Below are 19,605 nucleotides of genomic sequence, written 5' to 3'. Positions count from 1 at the left end.
ATAAAACAAAGCGTTAAAGAAAGGGAAGGGGAGGAGGAGGAGAGAGACTGAGGTGGCGAAAGAGTGGAGACACCAGCGTTCTCCAAGTTACCTCCACCCGCCCTGCCCCCGTTCCACTTCCCCCATTAACCTTGATGTGTTTCCTTGCGAGGCCGAGGGCTGTAGGCAGGAGGGGGTGGGGAGGGTGGGGAGTGGGGGTGAGCGGGGGCAACTTTGCTCTCCGTTCTGCATTAGGGCTCGCTCCTTGTTGCTCTCGATGGTGTCACATTTTCTTGTTTGTTTTTCTCCCTCTTTGTCTCATTTCAGAGGCTTCGGTTTCGTCACGTTCGCAGACCCAGCAAGTGTAGATAAAGTATTAGGTCAGCCCCACCACGAGTTAGATTCCAAGACGGTAGGTTGCTTTTCCTTGTTGTTGTTGTTTGCCCCTTTTCAGGACCGATCTGGGCATTGACAGCCCAATTTAAAGAGACAGTGTCTTCTTTTGCTTCTGTGCTGAGAACTGGGTACTTTGAAGCAGAGGTTGCAAGTCGGTCCTAAAGTTTGCCGCAAAGGCTGGATTTGGGGTTTTCTTTTTAGAGCCTGTCCCACTGCAGCCCCAGATGCTGCCAGGCCTAGGCTTGGGGGAGGGGTCGGCTTGGGGAGAGGCTATCTTCCGGGCCAAAGGACCCTGCGAAGAAACTCCACCACCGATCAGAGGCAACTTTTCTTTGTCAGCCGAGCCCAGCCCGCGTTACCAACTGTGGCTGTGGGAATCGGCTCTTAGAAGGCACAACTTGCTTCATGGCCGAGGGGGACTGGGGACAGGAGGAGGTGAGGGGGCACTAATCACAGTCCAGGCAACAGGTTCCTCTTGGGCACTTCGGATTTGGAATGTGGTTTGAGAAGGAAAGGATACCTCCCAGATCCAAGCTGGGCATCCAGTGGGTGACTCCAGATGGTGTGAAATCTAAGGCTGATAAGGTCTTGGGTTTCAAAGTGGGTTTTTTTTTGTTTGTTTGTTTTTTCTTTTCTTTTTCAGATCCTTTGAGTGTGGGTACTTTTACAGCATTAGAAGGTTTTAAAGTCCATTGTTGAGGGGATAAAAGTCTCTAAGGTCAGAAGAGGAAGGGAAGAAAGTATCAGTGTATAATAATACATTTAATGGGGGAGAAGAAGGGGAGTTCGTAGCATTTTATTGTGGCTCTCCTGCCTTCCTTGTCTACTAGAATTTCCCCACGGTTTTTATTCATCCGCCTTAAGGCAGGGGCCCGGAGGTGACTTTGGGATACAGTGCTGGGCTGCTGGGGACTTCACCTCTCTGTGGTGGGTGAGTGGGATGGGGGCCGGGGTAGGGGTGGGGTGGGGTGGGGAATCTCTCTCTAGTCCCAGCTGCCAGTGCAGAGTTTGGGCAAGTTGTTCCCTGCCTCTAGGCCTCAGTTTCCTCTTCTGTAAAATAAAGGAGTGGAACAAGTGATCTTCTCATGTCCCTTTTGGCTTTAACACTGAATGGCAGAGAAGACGAGAACCTGGCCACCTTTCGTACCCTTGAATTGATTTTGCAAATTTACCCTTTTTCTCTGATCAGAGGTCAGGTGCATGCCTCCTCTCCCCCCACCGCCCCCCCCCCCAAAAAAGAGGCCCACACTTTAAGTTGCTTTATTAATTGCACTGAACTTGTCCTAGCTCGTGGCCCAGCCTTTTTGCACTTTCAGATCATTTAATTTCAGGGACAGTCATTTGCAGGGTGATAACGGATGTCTGAAGAATTTTTATCTCTTTGACTTCTTGGCTAGACAGTTCAAAAAGCTAGTAAAATTAAAGAGGAAAGATATTTCAAGGCAAATTCGGGAATTTATTATTCACCCCTCTGTCCATCCCGGGTGGGAGAAGTATTAATAGTATTTGATTTCTGTTGTGTCTGGTGGGTCATCTCCCTCAGTATCAGATGCAGCGCCTGCAGTTTTCCCTCACTAATTGTTTGTAGACATGTTTTGGTCACTATTATTTAGTATAACCTAGCTTTTGACTTTGTTTCAACGTTCAGTGCCGGAGGCAGAAGCGGTTGGTTTATTGACATGGAAACGAGGATCTTGTTTACTGTTACCTTAAAAGCTTTGTTTAGGTAACGGCCATTCACATCCAAAATAGTACCCTAGTCTTTTCCTAGAGGATTTGTAGCTACAGTAAGTAGAGTTGTACTTAACTAACTAATGTTTTCATTTTTGGTAGTTTTCTTTTTCGTTCGTTTTTAAAAAACAGTTGACAGGGATGTACAAAAGGTTGGGATTTGCCTTACTTCTCTCGACCCGTCCTCTCCTTTTAAGATCTCAGCGTGTACACTTGGCCCACAGAAGATCTCTCATTGTGGTATAACACGCTGTTACCGCAATACCCTGTACAGGAGTTCTGAATTGGCTTCGAGTTTTGTAACTGTAGATCTATATAATTTTTTAGCGGTCTGCTTTCTTTACTTCTCCCTGCTCTCCTCTGGCTCCCTCACCTCTGACACGTTCCTCACCTTTTTTACCCCACAAACAAGGTGACTTATTATTGCAGTTGTGTGCTGATCAGCTAAAAAAAAAAAAAAAAAACTTTGGGAGAGTGTTTATGAAAAGACATATCTGTCTTACGTTTGGTCAACAGAATGGAAAATCCACACCTGTTGTATTTCTCCTGTCGACAGCTCCTAGTCTGTGCTGAATATACCTGTAGCTGTGGTAATGTTAATCTCCACGAAAGGGTAGTTTACTAGATCAGAGATTTTTGTCTGTTTTAGTTTTTGCAAAGTAATCTCTCATTTCTCAGGTGATGTTTAAAGGTGGAAAACATGCTGCAGACTTTTATGAGGTCTTTAAACTACCTTAATAAAAGTGGTAAATCTTTATGTCTTACTGGTTAGGTCCTAGGGGCTGTTAAGTCTGGGAACAGAGTTAGCTCTGGTGTGACTTTCCCCCTCCTCTGTGCTTTTTCCCAAAGCATTACTCTCCCCGCCCCCGCCCCCCATGGCAGAACTGAAAACAAGGTTGAGATTTACATTTTAAAAGGGGAAAATTTTAATATGAAAGCCAAAGCGGATAAATAAATAACTTGTAGCTGTATTCATGCCACGCTCCGTGTTGAATTTTACCCAGAGATTTGTGACATTTAGAAAACTAATGAAAACTAACAATGGGAATATTTTTTCATTCTTTCCTTACCCATATTTTCTGTCCAACAACTTCCCCCCCCCCGCCGCCCCACATCAGCCTATTAGACTCAAATGCTTCTGTGGGAATTGTTCAGAGTTTTAAAGCCAGTCCCTGATTCAGATCTGCAGATGTCTGATCTGGTGTACTGGTAGTTTTTCCGTTCAGACTGGGGTTGGGGTAGCGGGAATATCCTAAGTGTTGCACTAGATTCTGACTGCTTTTTTCAGTAATTTTTTTTTTTTTTTTTATCCTCTCCCCATAACAGCCTTACTTTTCTAATATGGGTTTAGGTTGCTCATAGATTTTTACCCCCTGTGATTTTGAAAATCCAGGTGCATTTATCTCCGATGTTTCCATTTATTTTAATTTATTATTTTTAAGAACCCACTCAGGCTCTGTAGTTTTTGACACCTGCTTTCTTTTGAGGTATAACTACAGAAAGAACTATCCTTTTGACTTATCTTAGGTAATTTTACTTTTGCCAAGATGAGTGAATTAATTCAAGCAGAGCATGGTGTTGCATGTTGATGGGGAGTTTTTTGGACATTGTTGACTTAAAAAAATTTTGGAATCCCCTTCCCCACCTGTGTTGTTTAGTTATCATTGAGGAGAAGAACTACCATCCAGTTCCGTGCTGCTGGAAGGGTCTTCCATGTAAATTTCAGGTTATGATTTTTTTTTTTTTTTCAGTGATGATGTTCTCATCTTTTCTCCCAGCCATGCATTGCAAATTAGATGCATGAAGCCCTAATGCAAGCAAAGCCCTTGCCTGAATAAGAACACATGAGATCTGGTGTGTTACAGCATTACACATTGAAATTCATGGTGGGATGTTTCAGAAAGGCTCACTGTGTTCGTTACATTTTGGGAGAGACCGTTGCAGTTTAGATCAAACTTTAAGGAAGCTTTTAAGTTGCCTGAGAAGTTACTAAAAGCTGGGTTAAAAGCCTGAGAAATGAGTGATTAATAACTAGGTGATTAGTCAGAATTGTTTTTCTTCCCTCAAAGTCATGCAGCTGACTCCTGCTTTTGCATTTTTTCCCCAGATTGACCCCAAAGTTGCATTTCCTCGTCGAGCGCAACCCAAGGTAAGTAGGAGAATCAGTAATAGGATTTTAGCGCTCCGAGGTGGTTGCCAAGGATTTCAAGTTTCCAACAGAGCACTGGCAAGGAAGCGTTGAAACCTGGTGCACACCGTTTCTTCAGGGTATCAGCACGTGGCTGTGGAGAGGCCAGGGCAGGCGCTCTGTGAAATAACCGTGCGTCTGCAAGTCAGCTGTCCCCAGGTGGGTTCTGAGCATCCAGCTGGGGGCAGGGGCAAGCCCGATCCTTCCTGGGAGGACATAGCTCCATCTGTTGCAATATTTATGCAAGTGTTCTATTTATTTTTTAAGCATCGCTGAGATTATATCAGGAAAAGTTGGATATTTACTCGTGACTCTTTGTTGGAGGGTACTCTTCTGAGGTCTTACAACTTAGAGTTTATGGAGGGGAGTAGAATTTAAGTAAACAGCTTGTCCTTTCTTGGAAAAACAACTTTGTAGACCCATGAAGCCCTCAATCTGACAGGAAGTGTTTGGATGTATTGGTTTCAGGTAGGTTGGGTAAATCTGGGCATACTTGAAGCCAGCAGTGCTACTCTTTGGTGCAGGTGCTGGTGCCTGGGCGGAGAAGTGCTGGAAACGTTGTCCCTTTGTAGGAGTGGTACTACAAGGCTTGCTGAAAGGCTTGAGATAGGCCTTCACCTTTTGCCAAGTGTGTAGTTAACATAATTTTCACTGAGCTTGCCAGGTGTGGCCACAAAATCACAGCTGCATAAAGCTTAAGGTGAAATTTAAAGGACCTATGGCTTCCACACTAAATTTGCACTTTTTAATTATACTTTTTTCTTCCCCGGGTAATATCGGAAGGAATACTTTTTCCGCATCTTGTGGTCTTGGCGCTCTTTCAAGGGAAAGGGGAAAAGGTGAAGCGTTTGACTGTAGGTCATAAAGGGATAGTGCTGTGGTTTTAGCAAATTCAGTTTATTTCTTTAAGCATGGTCTCCCAGAAGTGGAACCTTTGAGCCGTGCAAAGGAAGGAATGGTTCTGTACATTAATGAAGAAATAGTTGGCTGTCGTGGACGGTATTTTGAGAATTTCAGGTTGGAGCCTGCCATGTGATTCCCTCCTTCCTTCCTTCCTCCTTCCCTGCCTCCTTCCCTTCCTCTTTCCCTCTCTTCCCCCCTCCCTTCCCTCTCTCTCTCCCCCCTCTTTCTTCCATGTCTTCCCTTCCCTTCCCTTCCGTTCCCTTCCCTTCCCTTCCCTTCCCTTCCCCTTCCCTCTTTCGAAGGAAACACAAATCCTTAAACAAAAATAGTGAAATATTTTCTTTAGGCATTTTTTCCCCCTAAAGCTTAAGCAAATAATAAGAATTAATGAACCAAAGAGGTTAGATTATTTCTGTACTGAGCACAAACTTTGGGACCGTATTAAGTGTTTAAAGGTTGCTTTCCAAACTGTGTGTGATCCTTGACATTTCAGAAGGCTTCCAGGATTAGCAGTGTTTCCTCAGTTTGGAAGAATTGCTGTTTCTTCCATAAATGTGAATCTTCAAATTTCCAGGTTAGTCATTTGATCACCGAGAACTCGGATCAGATTACCCTAGAGGGAAACTGGAAAAATCCCTGACTTGGTCAAACCATGGGTTTGACCTGTTTTCTCCTCTCCCTTGCTGCTCCTCCCCAACCCCCCATTTTTTTTTAAAACCAGGAGGACAATATTTTATTTTAATATACTCTGGCATTTGGCTTTTCACGGATGCACTGAACTTAAAAACGAGGCAATATTTCTCAAACTTGTCAAAGTGTGCCCCCCACCCCGGAGTCTGGGTTGGCTTAGGTGAATCATCAGACTTTTGGATGTGAGCTAACATCACACCAGTTGGGGAAGGACATCTTTCCATGGAATTCTAGGAATTTCATAACAGTACCTTTTATGACACACGTTACTTTACAGGGAACTTTCCTATCCACTATCTCCATCTGAATCCCAGGTCCTGCAACACTGAGAAATCATCTACTCTCAGTTTGCTTATCTGTAAAATGGGAGTGATGACAGTCACGCCCTCAGAAGGGGGTCGTGAAGAGTAAAAGAGCCTGGCACAGGGTCAGGGCCTTGAGAATTAGCATTCTCATCCTCACCAGCATCATTACTGTTGGTTTAATCACCGTTGTTGTTGTTTTCAAGCTTAACAGCCTGTGTTTGGATCCCAGCTGTGCCACTTGTTAACTGTGAATTTGGGCAAATCCTTGAACTTCCTCAAATCTCAGTTTCCCTATCTCATTGAGTTTTGGTGAGAAGTAAATAAATGAAGAAAGGTAAAGTGCCTAAAAAAAGAGCTAGCGTATGATAAAACATATGTGGGATCTGCTGTTTTAGTTTTTTTAACTTCTTTTATTGAAGTACCGTTGATTTACAGGGCTGCGTTAGTTTCTGGCGTACAGCAAAGTGATTCAGTTGTACATGTGCGTGTGTGTACGTATATATGTATTCTTTTCCATTCTGGTTTAGTTACCTAATGTTTTTCTTGTTATTTTTGTGAGGCCCTCACACTACTCCTGTGAGAGGTCTAGTAGTAATGACAGTGTTAATTGAGTTTGTGTGCCAGGCACTGTGGTAGGGACATGATGTATTCGTATTCACCTCTGCCCTGTGAGGTGGCTGCTGGTATTACCTCCATTTTCTGGATGAGGAAACCAAGGCACAGCTGGGTTGAGAAGTGGTGTAACCTGGCTCCAGAACTGGGCCCTCTCCCGGCATTTGTCCTGCGGGGGCCCCGAGGGGTACGCAGGTGGAGTCGCTCTGAGCGGTCACCAGGCTGTGCGGAACGGAACCACAGCCGGCACCTCCGGACCTCGAGGTTCCATGGTTGGGTGATTCGCCCAACCCCTGTGATGTCATACCATTGTGTGACACTGGTGTCCCTCAACATCGAGCCCTCAGGGCATCTTTCAGAGGGTTCTGGGGCTGAGGATGGGATGTGGTGGTTGGGAACTGGGGCAGGGTGTGGAGAGAGCGTCTTCCTTGTCAACGGTTATTTTCCGATAGAATTTGAGTCCGACCAGGGGGATTTCAGACTGAAGGGAGTGTTGGAGGCCAAAACCCAGCTGGCAGGAGAGTAGAACGTTAACTCAAGCCTTGTTTATTTATTGTCTCCAGTAAAACTTGTGTGCGTTTGCGTTAGGGTCTCAGTGGCAAGGTGAGCTGTGCCTCTCCTCGGGGACTGGGTGTAGAGCTTGTCAATGATGCGTCAACGTGTCTCTCAGTTAAGATTCATTTCTCTGCTCTCTGGCCGTCCCTCCGTGCTAACACTTGCCAGAGAAATATTCCGTGGAGGTGTTAAAACAAGACTGGTGGAAAGAAACTGTAACTGAATACAAAAGAAAATCCACGGCAGCGAAGAACAGATTTCATATTAGGACTGTCATAATATTCTTTAATGTATCACATAAATAAAAATCTGTTTTGACGAGAATTTTAACGAGCAACCCAAGGAAGGGTTTTGAATCCTGCAGTTCATCTCTCCCTCTTTGCGATAGAAATGTTCACATCTCAAGTGAAGTATAATGGGCATTATTAACTAGTCGAGGGGAAGCTCTTTGGAGACTAGTGGCCGTTAATTAGTGAAGTACATTTTGATCAGAAGAAGATAGGTCTGTTCTGTATCTTTCTATTTCTCCGGATGATGACTTCATTTGGTAAAATATGTAAGAGTTTCCCTCCCCTCTATCTTTAAAGATTAAAGTGGTCATGCTGCTCTAAAAAGATGACTTAATTTGAAGCCGTTGGAGAAATGGGGATGATTGAGATCAATCATGTCATATCCTTTTGTCGGTCTTTTTGGGCAGGAGTGTTGGCTACCTGGAAGAATTTTGCTCAAGCTTTTGGGTTCTTTTTCTTGTGTGGAGAAACCAAGAGACAGCCTAGCATCTTGGGGCAAGAGTGAGTCTGGGCGCAACTCACCATCTGCCTTAATTACCCTCATGTATAATAAAGCATTCCCCACTCCCCTGATTACCATTTTCCTCCTTCATTTTTCGAGGCCAGAACCTTATCTGTTTATCAAGAGAGATCTCATTTGTTCAGCCTATCTCCAGTTGCCTTTGGTCACAGCTGGTTGACCCTGGGCAAATCACCTCGGGCCCGCCAAGCCTCAGTTTCCTCCCCTTTAAAACTGGGATCGTGGAGCACCCCACATGGAGCTGTTTTCTTTTTTCAAAAATATTTATTTATTTAGGCTGTGCTGGGTCTCCATTGTGGCACGCGGGATCATCGTTGCAGCATGTTTAGTTGCGGCACGTGGGCTTCTTAGTTGCGGCATGCATGTGGGATCTAGTTCCCTGACCAGGGATCGAACCCTGGGCCCCCTGCATTGGGAGTGCAGAGTCTTAGCCACTGGACCACCAGGGAAGTCCCTGGAGCTGTTTTCAAGAGGAATGCAGAAGTCTTTGCCGGTAGCCTGGCACCAAGTAGCACCCGGCAAAGGTCTGCTGATACTATTATTATAGACTTATTTGTGTAGAATAAGAAAAATTACGATGGTGCAAATGCCCTAAGAAAATGCTTCATTGGAATGTAAGCCCCCTGACGCCAGGGGTCTGCTGATGGTTGGCATTTGGTAACTGTTAGTTAAATGAGTGTGTGGAATCCAGCCTGCATTTTTCACAGGGGAGGCAGTTGACACTCAGAGGAGTTATGTCGATTGTCACAGGCCGCATGGCTAAGTTGTGGCAAGATTGAGCCAGAAGCCGGGTTTTCCTGCCCCCTGGAAGGCTCTCCAGATGGGTTCAGCGCAGCCTGGGTGTCTCACGCACCCACGTCCTGTTCCGGGGGAGCAGTTTCTCGGCAGCTTCTCAAGGGCGAGGGGTGAGTTTTCGACATCTGGCCTCCCCTGCTGCTGTGGGTCGGGTCCTCCAAGTGTCTTGCAGATCCTGGGTGATGTGCAGCTGTCATCTGGGCAGCCACAGTTAACCGACCTGCCGGTGGGTTTCTGTCGCCAGCAGGGATGTGGTGGGGTGTCTGCAGCCCTCGTCCGCAGCAGCGAGGGCCTCGGGGGATTAGTGGTTTAGCTTCTTTTCGGGGAGCCTGGCTGCTTCCTTCGTTCCCGGTAGCAGCAGGTGTCAGCTCAGGGGGGAGGGCACCTTCTCCTACAAATGTCCTTTCCCTGGATTTTTGCCTCTCCTCATGTGCTTTCGTTTCAGTGTTAAGGTCAGTCCACGCGGATGCTGGAGGGCGTGTGTTCTATGTCAGATGTTTCTGGCGGACAGGTGAGACCCCCGTGCCCCTCCGGGGAAGGAGAAGGAGGAATGCTCTGAGGAATCAGCTGACCCTCCTGGGTGCCCCTTGAGACTGCATCCATTCTTTTTGTCCTATTTTGTATTTTGAAACCCCGAACGTTCTCCGGCCAAGAGCCCTGAGAACACGAAACAGAGATGGGGCTCCTCATTTCTGCCCTCTTGTTTGATCTGGTGTGTTCATTTACTAAGAGCACCTTTCATTGTTTGTACTTGTCTGTGTGTGCACCCACTTTCGGGGGGATTTAGGAAACCCTCCTTGGCTTCCCAATGCCCACGGAACAAACTTTAAACTTAGCCTGGGCGGCAAGGTCCTTCAAGGTTTGTATGGGGGTCTTCTTCCAGCCTGTTCCCCAACTCATCTAACCTTTTGCTGCTTAGAACCTGAGTGTTCCGCCTTCTCTGAAGAGCTGCCCTTTTGTGGGTCCCCATCTGCACTGCCCTTCCGTCTCTCTACAAAACAGACCCCTCTTTCAAAGCCCGAGTTAGTCGTTACCTTTTCCACGAAGCTGTCCCTCCTTTTTCTTGGACGTAATACTTCTTTCTCTGGATTTTCACAGCACTTTACCTTTTCTTTGGTTATGGCCTTTCCAATAATAATAAATTAGCAAAAACCGTATTGATGCATCCATTAGGCATTGTGCCGGGCACTCACTCATTCATTCGTTTATTCACCAAACGTTACTGAGCACCTGCCATGTGCCAGACACTTGTGTATGGTTCTGGGGATGGCGTGGAGAATAAGACAAAGGCCCTGCCCTCGTGGGGCTTTCACTCTGGTTGGGCAAAGAAGCTGTGAGCAAAGTATACAACACACCGGCCGGTGCGAGAACCTCAGCAGGGTAAGAGTGATGGGGGTGGGCACTGGCCATGTCTTTAATACATTCAGATGCCACATTCAGTGTTCAGTAATTATTTCTCAGTCTCTGCCCAGCACCGGGCACCAACCTCTGTGTTAGGCGCTTTGTTCTGAGTTTTATGGTTCCTTAGGTTCGTGCCTTATTGCCTCTACTGGACAATAAAGGCACAAGCATATTTTACTAACTAAAAAATAACCCTCAGCTTTTAGTCGTGCTCTTTTGCACACTGTGACCTCCATTTAGATAGAATGAATGCAGGATGACAATGGAGACACAGTGCTTGTCTTCAGGGGTCTTACCTCTAGGTTGGAAGGACGGGGTGCTGCCCGTGCTACAGGAGAGGATTCTATAAGCACGGTAAGAGAGGTCGGAATAGCATTTCGAAGGAGGAGTGAAGATAGCCCCTTGAGGGAGGTAGTTTTTGCCCCAGATTCTGAAGAACAGGTAGGAAGGAAGAATGGCAGGAATGCAGTTCTTCCTACTGGGGGCCAGGAGGTCAGGAGGTCAGGACCTGCAGCTGCAGGAAAAGGGTGTGTGCTGCCCGGTGCTCTAGGATGGGGCCTCGTTGGCCGGCTGGGCCAGCTCGTGGAAGGCCTTGAATGCCAGGCCAAGCAGGTGTGGCTGTGCTTTGCTGGGCAGGCGCTGGGGCACCTGTTGTGTGCGTGCAGGACCGTGGAGCTGCTCCGTACAATGTGCTGAGCTCTTTTGGACCAATGTAGAAGCTGGTCCCTGATAGGACTGTGGTTGTGCCGTTTCATGGGGAACTCCCCGCCCTGGACTTGTGCCTTAAGCATAATTCATCCTGCGTTCTTTCGACCCTTTCTTAGGAGTGATGTTCTGGGCAGATACCACCCCTGATCTGTGGGGTGTGTGGCAGCTACAGAGAGCTCTATCATTCTCTTGTTTCCGCCTTATCCCCTCCTCTCCCTTTTGCCTCCTTAACAAGGGACCGTGAAATAGACAGAATTCCAAAGTTTTGTACTTGTGATCCTGACCTTACCGCGTGTAGACACTGAGGTTTGGAAATCACAGATTGTATGACACCAATGGCTGCTCTGTGGCTCAGAGCATCCTGACCTGTGATTTCATAGGTAGTGTCTGCTTGGGGTCACCTTGGGTGAGTGGCTGCCTAGTGTGCGGGACGTGAGGTTTTGGAATCATGACTTCTGCCTTCCGTGCGGTGTGAGAGGTGTGAAAAGGCGGGGTCTTGGGCCCGAGCCCCCCGTAGTACATTGTAGTAGCAGCTGAGGATGCTTTGTCCAGTTGGGACAGTATTTGGCTCCCCAAAAAACAAGGTGCCCCTTTTCACCCTCTCCTTCAAGGGTAGATAGCATCAAGCTCCCAGCTCTCTGGGAAGTTATTCTTAGGGAGGGTACTTCTTTATTTTATTTGAATAATCAAAAAGAAAAGTCTTAAACTCAGGATAATGACGGTCACATATTGTGTTTCAGTATATGTTCAAGGAACTGTATGAGCCTCTATCAGCTTAATCTTTAATTTAGTCCTTACAACAGTCCTTGGCATTAGTTGGTATTCTCTCCATTTGACAGGTGGGGAAACTGAGTCCGAGGGGAATAAGAAGCTTTCCTAGGGCCACAGAACTAGTAAGGGTCAGGGTTGGCCTTTGGTCTGAAGTCTGTCTGAATCCCAAGTCCCTTTGCCCTCTTAACCGCTCAGCCCCACTGCATCCAACACAAGTGGGTAGATTTTAGGTTCTTGCGCTTTGCCTGAATATTATAAAACGCTCAGGCTGAAGAGTAACATTTGTTCTCCGGTCAGGAAGTTTCAAATTAGTTTCTATTGCCTATTTTTTAAGAACCTGTTTAGCACAGTTAAATGCCACTTACTAGCTACGGAGTTTTAGACAAATCACTTAATGGTTTTGCGCCTGCGTTTCTTCATCTGTAAAATGAGGATTTTAATATTTCCTACCTCCTAGAATTGTTCAGGGAATTAAGTAGGTTAACACATATGAAGGGCCTAGGGTGATATCTGCACATAGAGGGTCCAGTGTAGGCATCTGTTACTGTCCCCAGAGGCGGCACTGCCCAGACTGTAACAGGCCCTTACCTAGTAGCTCATGGGTTGATTGGTACTGTTGGCCCTTTCTAGGGGTGATGGATAGAACAGCACGTTGAGATTTGGGAAATTCTATGTCAGTGGCTCGGTCTCCTCCTGGGGTCCTGGCTCTCGAAGGGAGCATCCTTTATCTTGGGGGTGCTCCGTGGGCATTGGGAGTGCATTTCCTTTTCTGCATCTGATGCGTGTTTTTGCTGCTTCTGAGAGTGGAGTCCTGGGGAGCAGCGGGGGGGACAGCCGAGACACCGCTGTGTGAGAGGTGTCCCTGTGAGCCTCTGTCTCCCAGTCCTGGTCTTTATCTGCCTGGGGGTAGTTCCACCAATGACTGATCTGAAAGCATCACATTCATTTATTTGTCACTGGCTGTGACAGGCAAGTTAATGCTAATGGATTCTTTTTTTAGCCTGTTGTCTGGGATGAGTTTCACCCAAATGTCCTGAAATCTAAGGCATTAGGGGAACGTGTAACTTTTATGGCAGGGGAGGATTTAAAAGATAAATAGGGTTTTGTACGCAAGGGCCTTAAATTTAGGTTAGGGACAACAGCGGCCAAGGAGGGGATATTGGGCCGGCCCAGAGTCTTCTTTTTAAGAAATCCATTCAGAGCTCTAAATTGCTGTTTCTGTTTCAATTATGTGACAATTTCAAGGGTTTAGAAAAATCTAATAAAATGGTCTTGATGATGCATTCCGGGGACAGAGTGCTTTAGAAGATCCAGGAGAATAAATTCCTTGGGGGTCAAGAGAGTCTGTTCATGCCACCCCGGGCCTTCTTTCGTCTGGGTTTTTACATTTTTATTGTTTTGAAGGGCAGAAAACGGTGTGGGAATGTATTCAGGGCTTCATCTGTATCCTCCACCGAAATGAATTATTCTCTTTGGGCAATTGCAAATAGACAGGCCCCTGCAATCGCTAGCTTTTTTTTTTTCTTTTTAAAGCCGGCCTGTTGTAAGTGACTTTCAGAGTACGGTTTGTGTGTGTAATAATTTTGAATAAAGCACCAAAGAGAAGAAACTGGAGGAGGGGAAAGCGTGAGCAGAGAGGCCCTCGGAAAGTTTTTTTTTCTTTTCTCCAATTCAAGCTTTTGATCGTTTCCCAAGGAGCAGGAGTTTACAATGGCAGCCGGCTTCGGGCTGCCTGCAGGAAAGGAGTGCAGAAAGACCTACTGGAGCAAAATGTGACGCTGAGTGACATTAATGAGGTGACGGCTCCAGTGGGAGGGGGGCAACTGTCCAGCGAGGTAGAGCGGTTCCCAGGACTTGCCCTCCGCTGAGCGTGTCTCCTTCTGCACACGTGTGTGTGTGTGCACAGCGCACTCGAGTTTCCTGTCTTCCAATGGAAGTTGTAACACCAAATCCCGCTCAGGCGGCTGCAGTGTTCTCCACCCTCGAGAGGCCACGTGTGGCGAGGGCTGTATTCCCACTTACCGAAAAGTCAAGTGTTCAACCGGGAGGCATTTTGTTTACCTTCTGAGCATCTGCTGGGGCCTGGGTGGGTGGCTGGTGAGGCCGCCTTGGAGCACCAGGGCCAATATCCTCATCTCTGAGATGGATTCCAGGGAGGCGGGAAGAGAAGGCCTGTTGGCCAATGGCTTTTTTTTTTTTTAAAGCCCTAGCCTGATAACATTTCATATTGATGGTATAGATGGAACATTGCAACAACTGCTTCTTAAATATTTTAGTGCCTTAGAGAGTATTTCCATGTTGCTCTTGTGCAAGAATTTCCAGTTACTCAAGAAAAGCTGCAACATTTCAGGTAGATTACCTGGTAAGGAGATGGGGAGCCTGAGTCTTGCTGCCTTACTGGATAGGACCTTGGGAGGGTGTACCTGGCCCGGTTGTCAGGCACTTCCAGAAATGAGGCTGGAATGTCTATCTGATTCCTCATCCTGGTGTTGACATGAACCTTCTAAAGAGTAATGGGCAAGTGTTTGAAAATCTGCTGTGAGGGGCTTCCCTGGTGGCGCAGCGGTAGAGAGTCCGCCTGCCGATGCAGGGGACACGGGTTCGTGCCCCGGTCCGGGAAGATCCCACATGCCGTGGAGCGGCTGGGCCCGTGAGCCATGGCCACTGAGCCTGCGCGTCCGGAGCCTGTGCTCCGCAACGGAGAGGCCAGAGCAGTGAGAGGCCCGCATACCGCAAAAAAAAAAAAAAAAAAAAAAAAAAATCTGTGAGATTTTTAAGAAAAAAATCTACCTGGGACCTGGAGTGGGGTGGGTGGGTGGAAGTACAGCGTGCATTTATTGGCACATGCCTGTTTTTGTGTTTTTTCCTTTCAACTCAGTTCCCTCTGGAATATCTCTCGAATATGTCATTTTTGAACCTAAAGGCAAACAAAAATGGTTAAACTTACACACATGACACTTAATAAAAGCCAGCCAGTAGGTTCATTGTCTCTTTTACCTGGGAAAAAGGGTCAAATTAGGATGCCTGAACCTAGGAAGAGATTGGGCTGTGAATCTCCACAAGACTGCTACATGTATCTGTTTCCTCTTCTGTTTTCAAAGCAGATAATTGGTTTTAGTAAGAACTTCTGACTTGATTAGGGGACCCTTAGGAAATTAAAGTGTGTTTGAATTTCACAAGTATAATTTTAATTATACAAATTTTGCGTTTTTCACTAGGGAGCCAGGTTCAGAAGTTGTTTTCCTGTGCTAATAGGGGTAGTAAAGCTGATTATGGCAGAATGCCTTACTTAAATCGCTTTGAAAATAAAAATCCACTGATTTGATCATTGTTTTTCCCTGCAGTACACGATGTTCAGGTTAACATCCGTACGTGTCCCAGGTCCTCGTTAAAAGTGATTTTTCACTGGATCCGTACAACTGTAGAACCCAACTGGCACAGTGGGGAGGGGGAACCTCATTATGAATTTTTCTGCTGCACTTGCTGAAAGAATTCTATTAAAGTGCTTTTGAGCACAAGTCCTGCCTGGGCAGCTCGTGTTTGGCTCGCTGCCACGTTAGCATGTTGTGATTGCCTTTATCGCCACATCATCCTGTTTGCTCAAAGCCTGTGCATTCACAGCGTTGGTTCTCCTCGCTGCCCCTCTTCAGCGTGACCCCAGTGGATTAAGCAGAAGGTACCGTGGAAACAGTCACCTGAGTTCTTCCCCAAGCTGTAGGAGATGATGGAGTGAGAATGATCAGACCCCCCGGGCATCCCCGGAGAAGGACTGATTGTGCTTATGGGAAGTGACCATTTTTCAGGGCTCTCTAGACAACCCCCCCAAGTGTCGGGAAGTGCTCTGGGGGTTTGAACTCAAACATCCTCCAACATCTACCCCTGTGCAGGGGCTTTAAAAGCTGCCTAGAGACCGGCTCCTCAGGCCCTCTGGGCTCTTGTCTTAGGTACTGACAAGGAGAGTTTGAATAGAACAATTATTCATGTTAGAGAAGTTGTGAGACCAGCTTGGGAATGAGTTGGGGTCATACAGGTTTGGGGCTGAAAATACGGGGGAGAACGCTCCAAAGGTAGGCCTGATCTCACTCCATCCCCCACCCTGCACTGACTCATTGACTTTGTTAATTTTATTCCTCTCTATTGAGGTGGTATGGCTTAATGTTTGAGAGCATGGGCTCTGGAACTAGGCTGAGTTTGAATCCTTGCTCTGCCACTTAGCAGCTATGTGACCCTGCGCAAGTTCTCTAAATATTCTGTGCCTTAGTTTTGTCATCTGTAAAATGGAGATAGTGTTCGTGGGTTTGTTGTGAGGATTACATGACTTAACATTTAGAGTGTTAAGGACAGTGTCTGGTGCACAGCGCTGTGATATGTGAGTTACCGTGTTGTCGGGAAGGGTGACGTCCTGTGGCAGGTTTGGCAAAATGACTGCCTTGGTAGTTGGAGAATTGTTTTAAGGACAGCAGTCTTCTGCCTTACTATTTTTAAATTATTTATTTATTTATTTATATATTTTTTTGCCTTACTATTTTTTTAAATGTAATATTCGAGAACTACAAAAGAGCATATATACACACACACGTGGATTGTGTTCGTATATGAATATATACGACTTGAGTGGAATTGCATGGGATTTGGATCCGGACAAGCGCGTGCGCTGTAACACACGAGGCTTGTGCTTCGATAGGAGCGCGGCCTTTGGGCTCACAGGGACCTAGTCTGAATCTCGCTGCACTAACGCTGTGACCTTAGAAAGGTGTCCACACTTTTCTGAGCTTCAATTCTGCACCTAAAAAACTGGATGATAGAGTTGTGGGTCTGAAATGAGACACTGTAGATAAGGCATCTGGTGTATGGTTGACACTCAGAACATGTTAATTTCTTCCCCGTGACCAGGGCATTTTTTTGTTTTCTTTTGTATCTTGAAACTGAGGGAGGCGCAAAGTGTTCTGTTCTTATTGGAGATGAGACTAAAAGTCAGCTGATAAGTCCTTAGCGCGCTGAGTGGAGAGAAGCAGATCTTAAGAAAGGGATGTTGGTAGCCTCAATCTACCCAGATTTTCAAGCGTAAGGCAGTACTTTTATTTTGTCAGGAACCTTAGATGGTATCAGCAAGTCTTTGAAGGTGGGCTTGTTCCTTTGACCCTCGGTGGTCCCTAGAAGCACTGGCTGGGTGGTTGAAGAGGTTTGGGGGATGCTTAGAAGGAAGGAATAACTTCAGGGAAAGACGGGCTCCCAGCTGTGAATGAGGACATTTGGGAGGGAGGGAGAACCTTGGGATGGGGGGTGTGATCTTTTCACAGAACTTTTACTTGGGGGACTTGAAATATTAGGTTTTGATCCACAAGCCCGTGAGTTCGGTCATGTGAGTGGGAGTCCGTTTGGCAGTGCTCCAGGAAATGCCCACGGGTCCCAGCTATCGCCTGCTGGGTCCCTGACCCTCAAATCTTCTGCGGGGGATGGGAGAGCCCCCCGCATCTTAGGGCATCTGCAGTTTGCCTGTCCTCATCTCTTTGCTCATTTCCAAACTCATCCCCTGCACTTCGTATCTGTCAGGAGGAATCCACCGGCCAGGTGTTGCTGGAGATGGAGAGCAAGATTATGATTTTAAGTGGATCCTGGGCTGGGGGAATGGGGTGTGTGTGTGAGTGTTAGCATGTAGAGGATGGAAAGGGGTAGCCTGGAGGAGGGAACTAGTAGTAGATTACATTGACTAATTATAGGGAAAAAGCCATATTTGCTGCTCCATTAAGTGATTGCTAGGCTATGAAGCAGTTTATTGTAATTAATGCAGAAACAGCAAATAAATGTTGGGTCTGGAGTGGAGGGTCTCCAGACACCCCTCCCCCTCCAGCACTCTGTGTTCACTGCACTCGCCATTATCCTGTAGGTAAAGAGCCTTGGGGGACGCCTGCATCTGGTGGACTGAGTTGTGGAGCCTTCGACCAGTTTTCTGCTGGTTTATTGTGACAGCTAAGGAAGATCTCTAGCCTGATCTCCTCCAGACTCTTCCGTTGGGGTTTTTATGTTTGCTAAGGATGAAGGAGGAGGGACAAACCCAGGCCATCACCGCTATTCGTGCCACAGTCATTTTAATTTCAGGGCACAAGAGTGGCAGGTTATACATCCAAGTCCATCACGCTACGGGCCGTGTGGAGTTGTGATTGCTTTCCTTGATGATTTCTTGTTCAAATCAGCGGTGCTCTTAATTTTCCAGATGAAGTAAGAAGAAAATTGGAGACTCCTCTCCCACCCTGTGTCTCTTCAGCCAAGGTTTTCTGAGCGTGACTCTGATTTGCAGGGTTAATGTTAATTAGGAGGCAGTTTAGACCTCAGTGGCTTGATGAGGGAGCTTCACGTCGTGACAAAGGTGGCTTCTTTTTGCACGTGCCTGCTTTTGGTGAAAATGTCTGGGTTTAAAAGCCAAGGGAATAAAGAGAGAGACACAGAGAGAAAGGGATGAGGGCCTGTCTCTTAAAGAAATGCAACAGATTCTCCTGGGCCTTCAGGGAGGAACATGACGAGAGCTGGGCGTCTGGGTCCGGAGGAAGTTCTGCCTCTGTCTGCCCTCTCCCTGTCCCCAGCATCGTGGGGCCGTGACCGGTTTGCCGCCACTGCTCTTTGCCTCAGTTTCCTTCTCTGTAAGGGAAGGTCCTAAAAGAGGCACGACTCATTTCCTTAGTTTCCAAATTGGGTGGTGCTCGAATTCCTCTGAGGCAGGTGCCCCTGTCAGTGCCAGGTCGCAGGCAGATGCTTCATTTTGTGCTGAGGCTCTAGGTTCTTGCTCCCAAGGCTTACCAGTGCTTACTCAGTCTTTTTGGGGAGGGTGGCAGAAAGGACAAGGACAGAGAGAGCCAGCAAGCTCCACTGTCCAGTTAGGGGGAGAGGAGCCCTAGACAGCTCGCTTCAGGTTGGATCACATTAGGGGCCTTTCTTCTTTGGCCTGTGGATTTGTGTTGGTTTTCCTTTTGCCGGGCGTGGAGGGGGCAGGAGGGAGGGCCGCTGACCGTGGATGTGAATGTTCCAGGCGCAGCGGGAGAGGCCTGGCTTCTCGTTCTTATCTCGGTGCTGGGTAGCTGAACTTGACCTTGGGCTAGTTGCCTTGCAGCCCTGTGCCTCCGTTGCCTCATCTGTAGACTGAGGAAAGATGGGGGAGTATGTGCTGGCAGCCAGCTGCGCTTAGGGTTTGAGAGAATAGGCTTAGGAGGCGGGCAGTCTTAGAGTTTTCTTTCTGGCCTAATAATTTCCTAGGTTGTGGGACTTTGGGAAGTTCACTTAACTTTGCTGGCCCTCAATTTCCCCATCTGTAAAGTGGGGTAAGGTAAGACTAGTATTTCCCTTACAGGGTTGTTGCTAGATTGCCTGAGAGTGTTCGTAAAGGGCTCACTCAGCATGGTGTCCGGGGCGTGGTTGGCACTTTGGTAAGTGGGAGCTGCTTTTCCTGTGCACAGCTCTGCAGAGGTCCGACTGAAGGTGCCTGAGACATTCGCCAAGGTGTGGCCACCTCCAGAAGACACCCGCGCTGCACAGGTTGACATTGACGTTCTGATTTGGACAGAGCCTCCTGCGGAGGGCGATTTGCGGTCAAGGAGGCGACGTCTGCCTGAGATGCCTGGTCCGGAGCTTAGATGACGACATACCCGGGCTGTGGTCCGCCACTGCCCAGGCTGTGGGCCCCGGCTGCCTTGTGTACCCTGCAGGGCATAGGAAGCGGTGGGGTGGGCCCATCTGTGTTCCCAGGCACCAGACAGCTTCACGGGTGTG

The 19,605-nt window shown here is 47.3% G+C and overlaps 1 protein-coding gene across 6 annotated transcripts in view; it reads left to right on the top strand.

The window, feature by feature from the left end:
• The window catches only part of MSI2 (musashi RNA binding protein 2), a 389,285-nt gene that overhangs the window by 1,254 nt on the left and 368,426 nt on the right, over positions 1 to 19,605 (top strand). For all 6 annotated transcript variants that reach the window (XM_082680135.1, XM_082680133.1, XM_082680134.1 and 3 more), the window contains exons 4-5: positions 307 to 391; positions 4,214 to 4,255. In XM_082680135.1, the coding sequence (XP_082536261.1) occupies positions 307 to 391; positions 4,214 to 4,255 (127 nt within the window). The remainder of the gene's footprint in view (positions 1 to 306; positions 392 to 4,213; positions 4,256 to 19,605) is intronic.

The sequence above is a fragment of the Grampus griseus genome, assembly GCF_964374135.1.
Source record: "Grampus griseus genome assembly, chromosome: 20".
In the NCBI taxonomy this organism is placed as follows: Eukaryota; Metazoa; Chordata; class Mammalia; order Artiodactyla; family Delphinidae; genus Grampus; species Grampus griseus.
This window is presented reverse-complemented; position numbering and strand designations above follow the sequence as displayed.